At 43.6% G+C, this 16,426-nt stretch overlaps 1 protein-coding gene across 5 annotated transcripts in view; it reads right to left on the bottom strand.

Moving 5' to 3' along the window:
* Positions 1 to 360: 360 nt before the first annotated feature.
* Positions 361 to 16,426, bottom strand: part of FLU (Tetratricopeptide repeat (TPR)-like superfamily protein) — a 61,707-nt gene continuing 45,641 nt past the window's right edge. For 4 of the 5 annotated variants that reach the window (XM_087392768.1, XM_087392767.1, XM_087392769.1 and 1 more), the window contains 3 exons: positions 11,463 to 11,652; positions 1,136 to 1,450; positions 361 to 875 (listed from right to left, as the gene is read on the bottom strand). In XM_087392768.1, the coding sequence (XP_087248894.1) occupies positions 667 to 875; positions 1,136 to 1,450; positions 11,463 to 11,652 (714 nt within the window). In that variant the 3' untranslated portion in view covers positions 361 to 666. The remainder of the gene's footprint in view (positions 876 to 1,135; positions 1,451 to 11,462; positions 11,653 to 16,426) is intronic. The other variant, XM_087392771.1, reaches the window with a different exon arrangement.

Raw genomic sequence — 16,426 nt, 5'->3', positions numbered from 1 at the left:
CCTTGAGACAAATGCTCTCTCAGGATCATGACCACAACGGGTCTAAGAAGACTCCCAAAGAAGGAAGTATTCAGCAAGACATGGTCTGCAGGCTTTTTTTCTAACTCTCATGGATCGAGGAATCTGCTGGTTGTATAGCCCTCCACACCCTGGTTGTTGGCACCTGTTTGAGCTGAGATCCTGAGAAGCAGGCTGCATAGCAGCCACCTGTCCCTTTTGATTTGTTAAGCATCCATGGATTGCTGATCTGTATTGTCTTCTGAATTTTTCTAATAGAAGATTCTTTTCTTTGGGGGGAAAAGAGGCTGAAAAGCTGTAAACCTTATTTCAAAAAGATCTCCATCCAATCCAGACTCCCTAGTTTAGTTCAGCTTTTGTAATCGAGCTCTCATGTAACATTTACAGGACCTATCAGATCAGGAAAGAAAAAGGATCGAGAATTGAACCAAATGAACATGGGAAAAGAACAGTCCCTTTGGACGAAGGTCGTACACGCTGCATGACTGTAGAGTCCAAGAAACATTTCAGCCAAGCAGCTGAAACATGTCAGCAATCGAAACTTATTGTGATCTTCAAGTAACTGCATTGAACTGTTAATACTTCCCTTCAATACGAAATAAATAAAGGACAACAAAATTGATATAATTCCGCACAAGGATGACACTTTCAGCTTTCATCCGTGGCTAGTCTATCAATGTATCGATTATAATATCTTTGGGCAGCATCAAGATCACCAAGTTCACAATAACAATCTGCAATTGATCCCAATGCTTCTGTATCTCCACAATTTATCCCTGTCCTTTCAGATATTTGCAACACCAAAGTATGGTATTTTATGGCCTCACGAAATTTTCCCATGCGTTGGCATGATGCACCTGCATAAATTTTCTGAAATAAGAATCGCATTTCCAGTGCCAATCAAAACACATTACATTAGCTTGCCTCTAAAGGTAATCGTGCACGCATTCAACCAGCCCAAAAGCACAGCAAAGACACATTACGTTTTTCAATCGTCTCATAGAACATGATAATCTAAGATAAGGCATAAATTTCAGCTATTCTAGGTAACTGAGGCACACAAAATATTAGTGCACACACAATCAAGCAGGTGCAATCTTTAGCGTATATGGTTTACCAAGTCCTCTGGCTGCCTTCTTTTCCTCGATTGAATCACCGATACGTTGAGCAAGTGGAAGAGCTTTCTTGAATTCCTCGTAGGCCAACTGTGGATCCCTCTCCCTCAGAAACTTCTTTCCTGTTTTCAAGAGCCCCATAAGTGCTTCCCTTTCAGAATTCAGGGTCTTATCGTCCTCTGGCCTACCAACCGGTGCATACACTAAACCAGGAGCATATGTTTCTATCATAGCTTTGCTCCTTAAATACTCATTAATTCTCCGAAGTTGAGCATTAAGCCTTTCGAGTTCTTCCTTTCTTTGGCGAGCTAGGGTACCTGTCGAAGAAGTTCAAACTCTCAAAATCACGAACCTCTCTCTCTCTCTCTCTCTCAATCGCGGACTCTCTTTTTTTAATAGTAGAGATATAGTTCCAAAAATAATTACAGATGGCCATATGGCTGCCATGTGATGTCCTAGCTCTCCCTTCCTTGGAGTACCCTCACCCAATATATAGATGTGTAATTCTCCACCAAATGGGCTGCCCTTAAGGAAGAGATTTACCACAATAGTAACCCTTTGATACAACCTATGTGAGCTTTAATATCAACCTTTGCATCAGGTATGAAAGCATTCCTTGTCAACCAGATATGCCACAAATCTGTCCCTCTAAAAAATATTAAGAAGACCACATATTCTAGGTTTCCCATCCCAAGCTGAAGCTTGCAGAAAACCCAATATTGAAACACATATTCCGATTGGTCAACAGATCCATATGAAATCCCACACCTTCGCTGCCCCTGGACATGAAATGAAAAGATGTTCCAAGCATGAATTACAAAACACACAATTACCAGGAGCAATCCGCCGCTTCGCAATTGGTCTCTCATGGGTAGGCCACCCACGAATCCGCTTCGGCCCCCAGAGGACGGTAATACATTCTTCTTCTTCTTCTCTCCGCTCGCCCGCTCAACCTCCCCGACAATTTTCCTCCCATCAATGTGATTAATCACCTAAGGAGCACAGTTACGAAATATAAACAACCTTACCCTTGCATTGACACAATCCCAAATTTGACCTCCTCCTACTCCAGGATGTCAAGGTTGGACGCAAGGGGACCAAGCCTCGCAATGCCCACCAAAATGAAGTCCACGAAATCATACATATGTAGCTCAGACTCCATCACGACCCGCCAGACTCCATAATTGAGTCCATCCAATTAGCAATCGATCGGGAACGTGCGAAAAACTGGAATTTTTGTGGAAAAAAGGACACATCTTTTCGTGTGGGGACACCCCTTTTTAAAACGAGGTCACACCCCTTCATGAAAAGGTACACCTATTCCAAGGGTCACACCCCTTAGAATAGGCACACCTTTTGGCACCAGCACCCTACAAAAGGGTACCTAAAAGGGCTAAAAAGGAAAACCAGCCCTATACCCAAGACCTAACCCTAGACTACCCAAGGGGTTTTAATTTTTGGGTAACCACCACCCAGCAATAGGCGCATGAATCAAAACGCAAAATCCAAAATTCTGTTTCGCCATTTTTTGCCATACCTGATTGTGCCATCTTCTTCCAGCCAGCACGTGCCCTTCGTCAGGCCTCCATCTTGCATAGTTCTCGATTGCCTGCATCAGCCAGCTCTTGTTGGTTCATCGCCATGATTACCTGCGATCAACAGCCTTCGCTGCCCGCAAATCAGCCAAGAAGCAAGAACAGCGCCAGATGCAACGATTTGTTTCAAGCCTCTGCCAGGGAATTTCTTCTAAGCCTCTCCTGCTTGTGATCAGCAGCCTCGATCCCTTTTCATCTTGAATCAAACCAACCAGACCCCGGCTGCTCATCTCGCTACCTTAGCCTGTGAACAGCGGCCTTTTGCTGCCTTCCAATTCCGACCAGCCAGGCCCAAATCTGCTCCTCGCACCCCACAAGTACTTGCCTCTTAATTCAACGCAGGAAAAGCGTGTCTGGGTTCCACGCAATCTGCCTTTTCTGCACCCAGCCTCTGCCAACGCCCCTATCTGCCTCGAAAGTCTACCAGGCACCTATTTCTTGTTCACACATCCACGTGGACTTGCAAGGACAGCACATCTCTCAGTTCACCACATTGGTGCTGGAGATTGATGGTTTAACTGATGATGATTGCCTTCATGCTTTCATCTCAGGCCTAAATCCCTCGTTACGCATTGATGTCCTCAAAGCAAACATCACCACCATAGCTAGCGCTATTGCTTACGCTGAGCGCATTACTGATTTCCAAAACACAGGGAAGCACAGTGCTAATCGAACACAAAACTCTACTATGGCCAAAGGTGCTCGCACTCAAGATAACCCCAAGTTTAGAAAAAACTCAAGTAATCAAGGTCAGCGACAGTCTCAAGATCCCCACAAGTCTCACAAATCTTATGCTAGATTCCAACAGAAGCACTCCTCCAAGGATCGCGCCTCTTCTGCTTCACAAAGTCATCACAATCATCCCCAACATAAAGGTGCGGCCACTAATAAGAAGAACAACTCCAGCACAAAAGGACTTTGTACCATCTGTACAGGCGACCATAGATGGTTCGATTGTCCCAAGCGACCAAAGCAAAATTCCAAGAGCCTTGCCAGCAACCCCGAACCTTCCCTGGCTACTCAAGTACTTTGTGTCCAAGGATCGATTCGTGGAACAACGGTCACTATCCTCCTCGACAATGGCTGCTCTCATAACTTCCTAGCTAGTTCTATGGTCGACAAACTTCGGTTGACCACCAGTCCTAGTCTCATTCAGATTGAACTCGCAAATGGAACTACCTTCTTGTGCAACACCAGGATCAGAAACTTGTCTTTTCGCATCCAACATTATACGGACAAGTTGAATTTCGACATCATGCCTCTTTCTCGGTACGATGTCATACTCACACAACAGTGGCTCTACGACTATGATCCATCAATCAATTTTCGCAGCCATACTATCCAATTTGTCCACCAGGGAAAACTTATTGAGCTAACTGGTTCTAGGGACTCTCCTTCAACCCCAGTTGCCTCTGCCCTACAAGTAAAGAAGTGGGTTCGTAAACATCAAGTAAAGACTTTACTTCTGTTGGTTACGGTAGTAGAGGAGACACCAACAAAGGATCCTCCTGAATACCTCAACCAACCTTTTTTCCAGCCCTACCTAGATATTTTTCCACAGGAATTGCCAAAGCAGTTACCACCTCGACGACCAATGGATCACCCAATCGAACTTATTCCTGGCAGTAATCCACCGTCGAAACCTCCTTATCGGGTTTCTTACACTCAAAATGAAGAAATCCAAAGACAGGTGACCTAACTACTTGACAAAGGTCACATTCGGCCCAGTCGTAGCCCTTTCGGATCTCATGTACTACTTGTGGAAAAAAAGAATAAGTCAATGCGCCTCTGCATCGACTACTGAGCCCTCAACAAGCTCACTATCAAAAACAAGTATCCATTGCCTCGCATCGATGACCTCTTCGATCAACTTCTACACGCCACACAATTCTCAAAGATTGATCTTCGTTCAGGTTATCATCAAATTCGCATACGAGAAGGCAATGAGTACAAGACAGCTTTTCGAACAAAGTATGGACACTATGAATGTTTGGTCGTGCCTTTTGGCAATCCCAACCACATTCATGACACTAATGAACGACATCTTCAGGCCTTTCCTCGATAAGTTCGTCATCGTTTACCTCGATGACATCCTTGTTTTCAGCAGATCCCTTCATGAGCACAAACAACATCTTCACCAAGTTTTTGAAGTTCTCCGCGCAAATTCTCTCTACATCAACATTGAGAAGAGTGAGTTCTTCAAGACCCAACTTGAATATTTGGGACATGTTATTTCAGCTCAAGGCATCTCTGTGGATCCCAAGAAGGTCAAGGTAATCCAAAATTGGCCTACTCCTAAGAATGTTCATGATGTCCGCTCTTTTCTCGGATTGGCAAACTTCTACCATACAAAGGTCTATCAGTTTTTCGAAATCGCAGCTCCTATGTCCGAATTATTGAAACGCACAGTAGTTTTTCAATGGCTTCCTGAAACAGAGTTATAGTTTCCAACAACTCAAGCAAGCACTCACTACCACACCAGTTATGGCTATTGCTGACCCAAACCTTCCATTTGAGGTCATGACCGACGCTTCCGACATCGCTACAAGAGCAGTCTTGATGCAAGAAGGCAGAGTTATTACTTTTGACAGCCATAAACATTCCGATATCCAAACCCGATACCCGGTTTATCATAAGGAGTTTCTTGCCGTTGTACATGCTTATCGCTCTTGGAAACATTATCTCATGAGAGCCAACTCGGTGGTTAAGACAGACCATCACTCTCTAAAGTATATCTTTACTCATCCAGTCATGAACGCTCGACAAGCACGCTGGGTTGAGTTTCTGGCCAACTTTGACATGACCATTGAGTACATTCCAATGTAGTTGCAGATGCTCTCAGCAAGTTAACTCTAGCATCAGCTATGGTAATCTCTACATTATCTGTGGATGTTCCGAATTCATTCAAAGGGAAGTATTTCAATGATAAAGACTTCGGCACAGCAGTACAAGTTCTTTCAAAAGATCGACTTCCGAACAGAAGATTTTCTCATCCTATTCTTATACAGACGACCTTCTGTATTATCAAGATCGCGTCTGTGTACCACATGACAATGATGTTCGACGTCTTTTGTTAAAAGAGCATCATGTAGTTCCTTATGCTGCCCATCCAGGCATCAACAAGACTTATAGGTTACTCAGTGCAACATACTACTCGCCTCAAATGAAAAGCGACGTCATCAAAATGGTTACATCTTGCTTATCTTGTCAACAAATGAAAGCAAGCCAACGACTTTCAGCACGACTTCTTCAGCCTCTTCCAGTTCCAACAGAAAGGTGGGAAAGTATTTCCATGGATTTCATTACAACACTACCACGATCCTCCAGAGGTAACACTCAAATTATGATAATTGTTGATCGATTGTCCAAAAGGGCACACTTTGTTGCTTGCAAAAGCAGTGCACAGGCTCCGGACATCGCCAAACTCTTCATACAACACATCTTCCGACACCATGGATTGCCCAAGAATATCGTATCCAACAGAGATCCTAAGTTTACCAGTCACTTTTGGATTTCCCTGTTCGAATCTTTGGGTACAACTCTACTGTTCAGTTCAGCCTACCACCCAGAATCAAATGGCCAGACTGAAAGAGTCAACCAAGTTCTGGAAGAAATGCTTCAACATTATATTCAGTCACGCCTAGCAGCTTGGGAAGAGTATCTACCACTCCTTGAGTTTGCTTATAATAACTCTTTCCATAGTGCCATCAACATGACTACATTCCAAGCAGCTTATGGACACACTCCGATTGTACCAACAAATTTTATACTTCAACATCGAATGGCCCTAGCTGATCAACTGGTTCAAGAAATGCAAGACATTCTACTCCAAGTCAGGGATCATATGCGAAAAGCGCAAGAGCGGTATCAACGGTCTGCCAACAAACATAGATGTCACCTAGAATTTGACACTGGTGACATGGTGCTATTATTTATAGCCCCACATCGCTATAAGACGGTTAAGTCTGTGTTTCCTAAGTTGCGACCAAGATACTATGGACCTTTCCGGATCGTTAAGAAAAATTCACCTTTAAGTTACAAATTGGAATTACCACCATCATGGGGTAATTCCATCCGACATTTCATATTTCTTGGCTAAAGACGTATATTCCAGGCGATGAAGCAATTCCTCCTACAGGTGATTATGTCCCAGAAATCGATGACGATTATGTTCTCCTTATTCCTTAGCATATTCTGGACCATCGACAGTGAGAGACTCGACATCGACTTATCACGGCATTCCTTGTTCTTTGGCGAGATCTGGACGACTCCGATGCTACTTGGCAATCTGATGAAGACTTACAGCAATACCCTGACATTTTACAACAGTATTTTCAGAATTTACCGTGATATTTTCTACATCAGTTCATTATCTCCACCAGGGTCTTATTTTGAGTGGGAGGGGATGTCACGCTCTGTGACGTATTCCTTTCTCTATACCTTAGACTTATGGATGGTTTGATGAATGGACACTTGTGGAAGGGTATGCTCTTTCGACGGGACACTTCCTATGAGGCACAACCCTTCACAAGAGACATTATATGGAAGAGACACTCCTATTGTAATGTACCCTCTCATCAAGGGTCACACCCTTCACAAGGGATACACACCTCTTCATGCACATACACTTTGGAGTACACACCTTTTCATGTGTGACTCTTCACTCTCTATATAAGAGAGGCCCAATTGTATGGATGACACACTACAAATACTACAGACACTCAAGCAATACAAATATTCCTTGTTCTCTGCTATTTCAGTCTTCTTTCTGTTCCTTAGCACATTTCTAAATATAGTAAATCTAGGATTTCTTACACGTTCTTGCCTGAGTCTGCAAGATACCTTCTCGTATATGCGAGAGAAACTACCCTTAGTGCCAGAGGGACTCCGAAGTCTTGCATTCTTTTCCATAGGCCACCTCTCGGGACTGTATCAAATGCCTTCTTGAAATCTACAAAGCAACACAGAAGAGTTTCTCCTTTGAGCCTGCTCTCATCCATGAGTACTCTTAATGTGACCAAGTGATCCGCAGTTCTATGTTCTTTACAGAAGCCCGCTTCGCCAATGGCTCTCTTCTTGGCCTCTTCAGCCCAATTGCTGATTTTTGCCTCAAGCACTGTGCTAAAAAGTTTGGCTAGTGTGGAACTGACCATTATAGTCCTTTAATTGGTGACTGAATTTTTGTCTCCTCCTTTGAATAGAGGCTGAACCCAATTCTCTTGCCAATCTTGAGGGAAGCCATGATGTAAAGCGTTTGTCAGTATGTGGGACAGCCATTGTCGTGCCCTGTCTTCTGTCCATTTGAAGAGTTCAGCACACATGTGCATGTGGTCAAAGGCCTTGCCATTTGCCATCTTTTTCAACCCTGCTTCAGCATCCTCAAAAGTGAAAGGGCTGGCTGAAGCATATGACATTGTTTCATTTCCCATTTCTGTGGCATTGGCATGATTATAGAGCTTGGTGACATACTCCATCATTTCCTCATCAGAGATATTGCACATGACCTTTTTCTTCTGGCCCTTAACCTGTTTCCACCCCTTTCTGGGATTCTTGATGAATGTAAGCAAATCAGATTTTTCCCTTTCTAAAATGTAATTTCTTTTCTTCTTCCTCGTGAGGGCATTGTATTGCTTTTCCTTCTGTCTGTAGAGGTTAAGAAATATGTTTCAGCTCACTGCGTAGTTGGTTGCATTCATCATCATACCATTTCTTGTGGGGCAGCCCTTTATGTCTCTTCTTTCTGTCCTGGGAAATTTCTCCAAAAATCTGCGTTGCAATGTCAAGGACAGCTTTTCTGAGGGCTTCCCATGTGGGTGTGATTGCCATTGCATTCAGTTTTGCATCTAGTGTGATGGCATAGTCTTTCTGCTTGTCTTGATCAATACGGAAGCCTCTTGAAGTGGCTGCAAATTTCTGCACTTCTCTTTCAGTTGGAATACCAAGAGTCAACCATAGTGGGAGATGGTCTAAGTTTCTATATCATGTAGAGCATTGATATGGGCCAGGACATAATCAAGGACACTATGTCCCCCGCTGGCAGAGAAACATGTCATCTTGTTGGTCCTTGGAAAGCGTTGCATCCCATTCAAAATTGGCACATTCATCATACACCCGAGTGCTCTTCCTTGCGCATTTACAGTATCATCTTCTGATGTCCTGTGCCACAAGGCATCTATTTCAATTGCAGCTTCTTTATCCAATTCATCGTGCATAATAGGTTGGAATTGCGACTGTCCAATTCCAGCATTGAGGTCCCCCATGACTATTACCTTGCCAATGTCTTTCAGTTCTGCAATGTCTAGGCATAGTGATTCAAATGCAGCACTTGAATCTATTCCATTCCGAGCATAGAAAGGGGACTCATGGTGAGGTATATAACATCCTGCCAAGAAGAGAGGGTAGTCACCAAATTCCAGTTTCAGCCATATAAACCTCTTGTGCTTATCAGCTCTGTACATGCTGATTTTGTCTGCTAAGTGTTCCTGGATCATGCATGCCACTCCTCCTTGGCCTCTCTTTCCAATTTGCTTTTGGTAGACTGTATGTACCACATATCCCGGTATTTCTGGGATTCTGCAAAGCTCGCTTTCCCAAGTTTCCCCCAGGAAAGCTATATCTGCTCCCTATATGAATGCATTAATACTGACTCCCTTATTCCAAGGGAAACCTCTACAATTCCAAAACATCACTTGTAACGACGTGTATGTCCCATGGGTCTCGTACCCCTATTTGGCATCTTGGTTGCTTGAGAGAGAGAGAGAGAGAGAGAGAGAGAGAGAGAGAGAGAGGCTGAGCGGGTGAGGGGGGGCTGAGGCGGAGAGGCTGAGCGGAGGGGAGGCCAAAACCCCACAGCCTGCTTGGGAAAACATCTACTGAAGAGACCGCCCACAAGACTGCTCAAAAGGTTCCAGAGTCCAAACGGAAATGCCAAATGAGGGGAGGAAGGGACCTATATATAGCCCCTACCCACCTAGTCAGTCTGCATATAAGGGGCCAACCAGCCTGATATGTGGGCCGACCCTCCTGTATATAGGGCCTTCCCTGCAGCCCTATAAAGGGGGCTGATTCCCCTGCCAAAAGGGCTGACTGCTAGGACCCTAGACGGCTGACTGGCCTGCTCTCCTCCATACCCTATCAGGACTAACAGGTAGGCCCACCTTTGCCTACAAATAGGCTCCTGGGGGGCTGGACTGCTGCATATATGCTGCCCCAAAGGTGGCCCCACAGGCACACCACATAGGCACCTCCATATGAGCTGCCACATGGCATATGAACGGGCCTGCAAATGCCCCGGGTGGGCATGATCTGTCCTGTGCTACTCTACTCTCACGGGGGGCAGGCACACCCACAACAAGGCCCTCACTCTGCCTAACCTAACCTCACAAGGGCAGAGCAAAGGCCCCGGTAACATCACGAGATGTTGACCTCCAACAGAATCTACTGACAAAGGAGTATATGGCTCTTGCCACCCATGCGATGAATTCAGGAAAAAATGAGACAGCCAAGGATTTGTTCAAAGTCACCAAAGTAGTAATTTTCTCATCAATCGATTATGATACTCTCACCAGGTTCAAATCGAGTTAAAGAAGAATCAACCGTTATTTGGCGACTATCAATGTACCGTCATCATCCCTTGCTTCCTATTGACAAGAACAAGGAGCATATAAATTCTAACAACAGTTGAGCACTCATGATTGCAGCTGTCAACTCAGAATTCTATAACTCACAAAAATAGACAAAGTGCTCAAAATGAGAGAAATCCACAAATTATGCCTTAATCTTTTATGAATACGAAGCTAACAAGATGGGATAAATCCTAGGTTTATGTGTCATATGTTTGCATGTGTACCAACATGCTAATACATAGGAGAGGGGCTGGGGGGTTTCAACATCTCTCTCTCTCTCTCTCTCTCTCTCTATATATATATATATATAGATAGATAGATAGAGAGAGAGAGAGAGGGAGAGACAAAGAGACCCACACACGCATGTGCGCACTTGCATATATCTGTGTGTATGTATGTACATATGTATATGTATATGTCTGTGTGTGTGCGTGCGCACACACATTGATATATGCACACGCATGCCTAGTTGTACACCTTGATCTATGCACACTGTCAAGTCATAATTCTCAGAATCATAATCTCGACATGTACTTATAATTTCAGAAAGCCTTCTTTGATACTATATACACAAGCATGTGTTTTTAACTATGCTTGCCTATGCCCAATGCAAGAAAATCTACTGCAATCAAACGATTTGAAAACACATAAACTGAACACTCAGCCCTTTTATATTTGTAGTCAAAGTGAAATTGAATTCATCTTGCAAATTAATACTTGTAATCCTTATCGCATTGCACATTTTCAGGTAGTATGACTATCCCTACTCTGCTTTTGCAGCAACTCTCTACTGCTAACCATTATGTCGAGTTGACATCGTGAATAAAATCTCCACTTCTTGCCTTTGGGGCATAATCATTTAAGACAATAAAACAAATTTCTGTCTTTCCTGCACTAAAATATGTTGTCTGACACAAGGCATGAGAGCTATGTCGAAAGGATGGGCATCAATGTCAAGAATCTCCAATCATGCTTTGTTTTTTGTGAACAGCGTGCTCTTACACAGATTATCGAAAACAAACTGAACCTAAAATCCCTTCTAGTACTATAAAATTGCTGCGAACATTATCATGAATGTAAAGGAGCATTAAAATTTTTGAACTTGTTACCTCCCACAGCCGCTCCAATAAGAGCAATTGCCTCAATGGCAAATATTACATACATGACTTCAGGACTGGCTAGAGAAAAGCCTGTTGAGGCTTCACCCATGTCTGCTACAGCAAAAGCCTGTCTTGCGCCAGACAAACCAACTCCCACGAGTGAAGTACAACACACAGTCGCTGCCAATCCTGCTGGTAACTGCAAAAAAAAAAGTAAACCGTAAGTACAAATGCTAAAATGGCACCACTAAAGACACATACTACCTTTGATGGTTACCAAAGCGTAACTTAAATATCTCACTAATTAGAAGGGAAGGGGGTGTTAGAAGATAAGGCTAGTGTATAAACCCCTTCATATGACTCACAAAACCCAATCCTACAATTCAAAGTTGTACATCCTCACCCAGCCCTAAAAATGGAACCCAAAAGGCAATAAACTAAGAAAAAAATGAGAGAGATAGAAGACCGAAAAAGCTTATGAGACCAACAGCTGAAAAACATCATGAAAGTACACCCACCATCGTGGGAACTAGAGGTATATACACCCACCGTGGGGGGGACTAGAGGTATATATCTAGATGAATCCAGGAACATGCCCAAACTCATCCTCTGAAAACATAGAAAATTGTGCAGTTTCAATCTCATGATAGGCTCTCGCAACGTTGAAAACCATACACTAGCTACTATGATATGCCCGTGTTATAGATCCCCACCAGACTGTCGAGCTTTGATACATGATGCTCGATGTATTCATTAGAAACATTTGAGCTTCATTACTTGCTTGATATGGAGATTCAGAGGACACCTGAAGGGAAATTCCTCAGCCAATACAGGTATTGCTTGGAGCTTTTGGAGGGATTCCACATGACAAAGTAGCCCAATAATTACTCCAATGGATCCAGGGAGCAAACTTTCCAGACATGATTCTTTGCTCTTGGTGGAAGGTACACTATAGCATCAGTTGGTGGGATGCATTCTTTATCTCACAAACATACACCCAAATATTTCTTTTGCAATTAGTGTGTTGGGCAGGTTTTCCCACACCTCACCAATCACATTGGACAGCAAGGTTACGAGTTCTCAGATAGCTGAAGCATACTCAAGATTTTGGTATCTTCTTGTTAGAATTATTATTATATTCTAGCAGTGACCATTATAATGTAATAAGTAGGTTAGGGGCACTTTTCCCTCATTTGAGGTTTTTTCCCCTAACCACAGTTAGTTCACTAACTACGGTTAGTGAAGGATAAGGTTTTGTCACTTAGACAAAACCTTTCCCTCTTGTTGTACTACTTCACTTCATCTATTGCAACGTTACGTTCAGCTCTCTTGCTCTCACTCTCCTCTCTCTCACATTTGGTATCAGAGCAGCAAGACCCTGCTCCTAGCTTCCGGCCTAGCCCCTGGCTCACAGCTCCTAGCCCATTACACCCAGCGCCAATCTGCCATCCGTACCTTCGTACAATAGCAGTCCGTACCTGCGTTGATTGTCCATACAATCTCTACGGTACTCTTGCGCCAATCCGTACCTGCGCTGACTGTCCGTACAATCTTGCGCAGACTGTCGTACAATGCCCGTGAACAGCCATACAACGTCCGAACACTGTATGGATTTGGAGTTTGATGGCCGTACATTCGTCGTACCTGCGCCGTACCACCTGCTCCGTACAAGTATCTCCGTACAGATCTGCGCCGATTGTTCATACCTACTGCTCGTCCGTGCTATGAGCCATTTGGCTGTATGCACAGCCTGTTGGCTGCTTGGTAGTACACAGCTTCAAAGCTGTTCGACGTACTACCGTCCATACGTGCCCGTACTACACAGGAAGGATGATCGTACATCCGTACAAAGTTGTGCATGCCACTCCCGTTCCAACTGCAGGCAGTTAGTCCATACATCCGTACTGCGCTGCTGCCACCAGCAAACACAAGGTGTAGGTACTTCTATTTTTGCAGCAAGTAATATTTAGCAGGCACATTGCAATCTTTGGGACAAAAATCTAGTGCTTCTGTACATTCTTGGACAAGTATTGCAGGCAGATTACAGATTTGTCAAGAGTCTAGGGATTTTGGACTTGCATTGCAATTTTTGCAACAGTTGGGGCTTTTAGTCAATCTGCCGTCTTCTGGTTGCAATTTATGGCAAGAAATTGGGGCTTTTGCAATTGGATTACAATTTTGCAGAAGAAGAGCAATTTGGGAGCTTTGCACGCTTTTTGGACTCAGTTTGAGTCACATTCGAGCACATTGGCAGTAGAATTTACTTCTTTTGCAAATAAATTGCAAATTGGGGCTTTCAGTCAATTTGCCCCTTTTGAGTTGCAATTTCTTGCAAAAATTTGGGGATTTCCGCTTTACACAGCAAATTCTTGCATTTTTGGGGCTTTCAAGCAATTTGCCCTCTTTTGGATGCAATTTCGCTAAAGAAATTGGGGCTTTTGGCATTCGGATGCAATTTGGCGGTGTAAAAGCATTTTGGGACTGTTGCAGGCAATTTTGGACTCATTTTGAGTGACATTGCAGACATTGGCAAATTCTGCAGTGTTTTTTGGAAGTTTTTGAGAGCATTTGTAGAGGACGATTGGAGTGCATTCTGAGCCTTTCACAGGTTGTGACAGTATTTGTCACTGTGGGCAGATTTTTCTTTGAGATTTTACTTGTGCATTTTATATCCCAGGAAGGGATTTCACCTGGTCAGTCTGCTGTATTTTTCGATATTATCTGGTATAAATGGCTCAGAACAACTCCAATGAGGTGTTCGGGGTTCTCACACAGGAGGATAAGTTGGATGGCACCAACTACTCCTTTTGGAGTTTCATGGTTCGCAATATCTTGGTTGGCAGACATCTTTGGGATTATGTCAATGGAGATGAAGCAAGACTAGATACAGCTACTACACCTGTCACTCCTACAACTGGAGGCAGGGGTAGAGGTATAAATGCAGCACAGGTGGTTGGAGCAGCTGCTCCAGGAGCTCCCACAGCAGAACAGAAAAGATGGGACTCTAGAGATGCACAAGCTCTTTCAGTAATTTCTCTTTCTGTCAAGAGGTTCATTACACCTCATATTCGGTCATGCAAGACATCTATGGCAGCTTGGGAAATACTAGAGAGTATGTTTGCAGCAAGAAATGATGCCAGGGTTTCCTTTCTAAAGCAAGAACTTTCCCATATACATATGGAGGAGGGAGATTCCATGAATTCTCACCTCACAAAGCTTTAGGACCTCAAGAAACAATTGTTGAATATTGATGAAGTCATTCCAGATTCAGAGATGATCACCACCACTATGAACTCTCTTCCTGATTCCTATCTCGGTTTTCACACCTCGCTGAATTTGTCATTGAGGGGGGGCAGCAATCCTCTCTCCTTTCACGAGTTGGTAGGACTTCTGTTGCAGGAGGAACAAACTCGCAGAAATATGGCAACCCGGGCTGGCGAGCATGCTATGCTCTCCAAGTTCAAGCCCAAGGGTAAAGGGCAGCAAAAGCCACATGCCAATCAGCCCACACATCAGCATAAAGCTGATTCTGGACAGCCTTCTTATAAGGCAAAGGGTGATACAAATAAGCAGAAAAAGAAGGGCATCTGTCATTATTGCAAAAAGGCAAGTCATTATATTGGGGAGTGCAAAAAGCACATAGCCAAAGAGAAGAAAAGGGATTCCGATATGGCTATATCAGATGCATCAGTTCCACATTCTCATGATCGAGGAGATGTTGCAGCCAACTTGGTTAAAGAGCACTATGCCTTTCTGCCTTGCACTTCAGATTTTTCAGTGGGTAGCTCTGATATTACAGCCACTCATGATGATGACCCATATGCTTTCTTGACTTGCAACTATGATCCTTCAAAGGATGAATGCTCCTTTAGTGTTGATAAGACACTTCATACTTGGTATTTTGACAGTGGTGCTTCAAAGCACATCACTTCCAAGAAGAGTCTGTTTGTAACTCTGCATTCTTCACCCACCAAGAAGAAGGTAACTTGTGCGAATAATTCTTCTTATTCACTGTGTGGAGTGGGAGACATTATTCTCACATCCACTAATGGCATAGATTTCAAAATTTCAGATATACTCTATGTACCAGGGATAAAGAAGAATTTGCTTTCAGTGTCCTCACTCAATAGAGGAGGATTTCAGGTTGTTTTTTATAATGACAAGTCTGCAGTCAGAGACAAAGAAAATGACTATGCTTTGATGTTGTCTGGCACTTTGTATCGGGGTCTTTTTCAGCTTGATCTATATGAAAAAAGATCCCATCTTGCATTATTAGTTAGCACTCCCACTGCTGCGATGCAGAATGCGGAGTTATGGCATGCCAGGTATAGGCACATGAATTATGGCAGCTTAATGACACTTCAGAGGCATGATATGGTTGGTGCATTGCCTCCTTTGGAGTCTCCTCCTCCTCATGCATGTGAAGGCTGCATTCTTGGCAAAATGCATAGACTTCCCTTCAAAAAGGATGGTGCAGTGAAAGCTACACGAAAATTACAGCTTATTCACAGTAATGTCTGCGGTCCCATGAGGACACCTGCTTTTGGGGGTTATCTCTATTTTTTTACATTCATAGATGACTTTACCAACTACACTTGGATCTATGGTCTCAAGGCAAAATCAGAAGTGCTTATGCATTTCAAACACTTTGTGGCTATGGTTGAGAATGAGACAGGACTCAAGGTGCAGACACTTCGAACAGATCGAGGGGGGAAGTATATGTCTCATGAATTTGAGAAATTTTTTAAAGAAAAAGGCATCATGCATCAGCTTACAGTGAGGCATACACCTCAACAGAATGGCAAAGCTGAGCGAAAGAATCGCACCGCCACGGAAATGGATAGATGCATCATGCATGCTCACAAGTAAGAAGTTGCCTCACAGGTTTTGGCTGGAAGGCCTCATGTGTGCCGACTATCTTTTAAATCGGGCTCCTACAAAGGCTTTGAAGACAATCATTGCCTATGAGACAT

Source organism: Dipteris shenzhenensis, chromosome 21, assembly GCF_047967505.1.
Source record: "Dipteris shenzhenensis isolate YYH24624 ecotype China chromosome 21, Dip_SZ_1.0, whole genome shotgun sequence".
Classification (NCBI taxonomy): Eukaryota; Viridiplantae; Streptophyta; class Polypodiopsida; order Gleicheniales; family Dipteridaceae; genus Dipteris; species Dipteris shenzhenensis.
The sequence above is the reverse complement of the archived record's forward strand: the minus strand, read 5'-3'. Positions and strand labels throughout refer to the sequence as shown.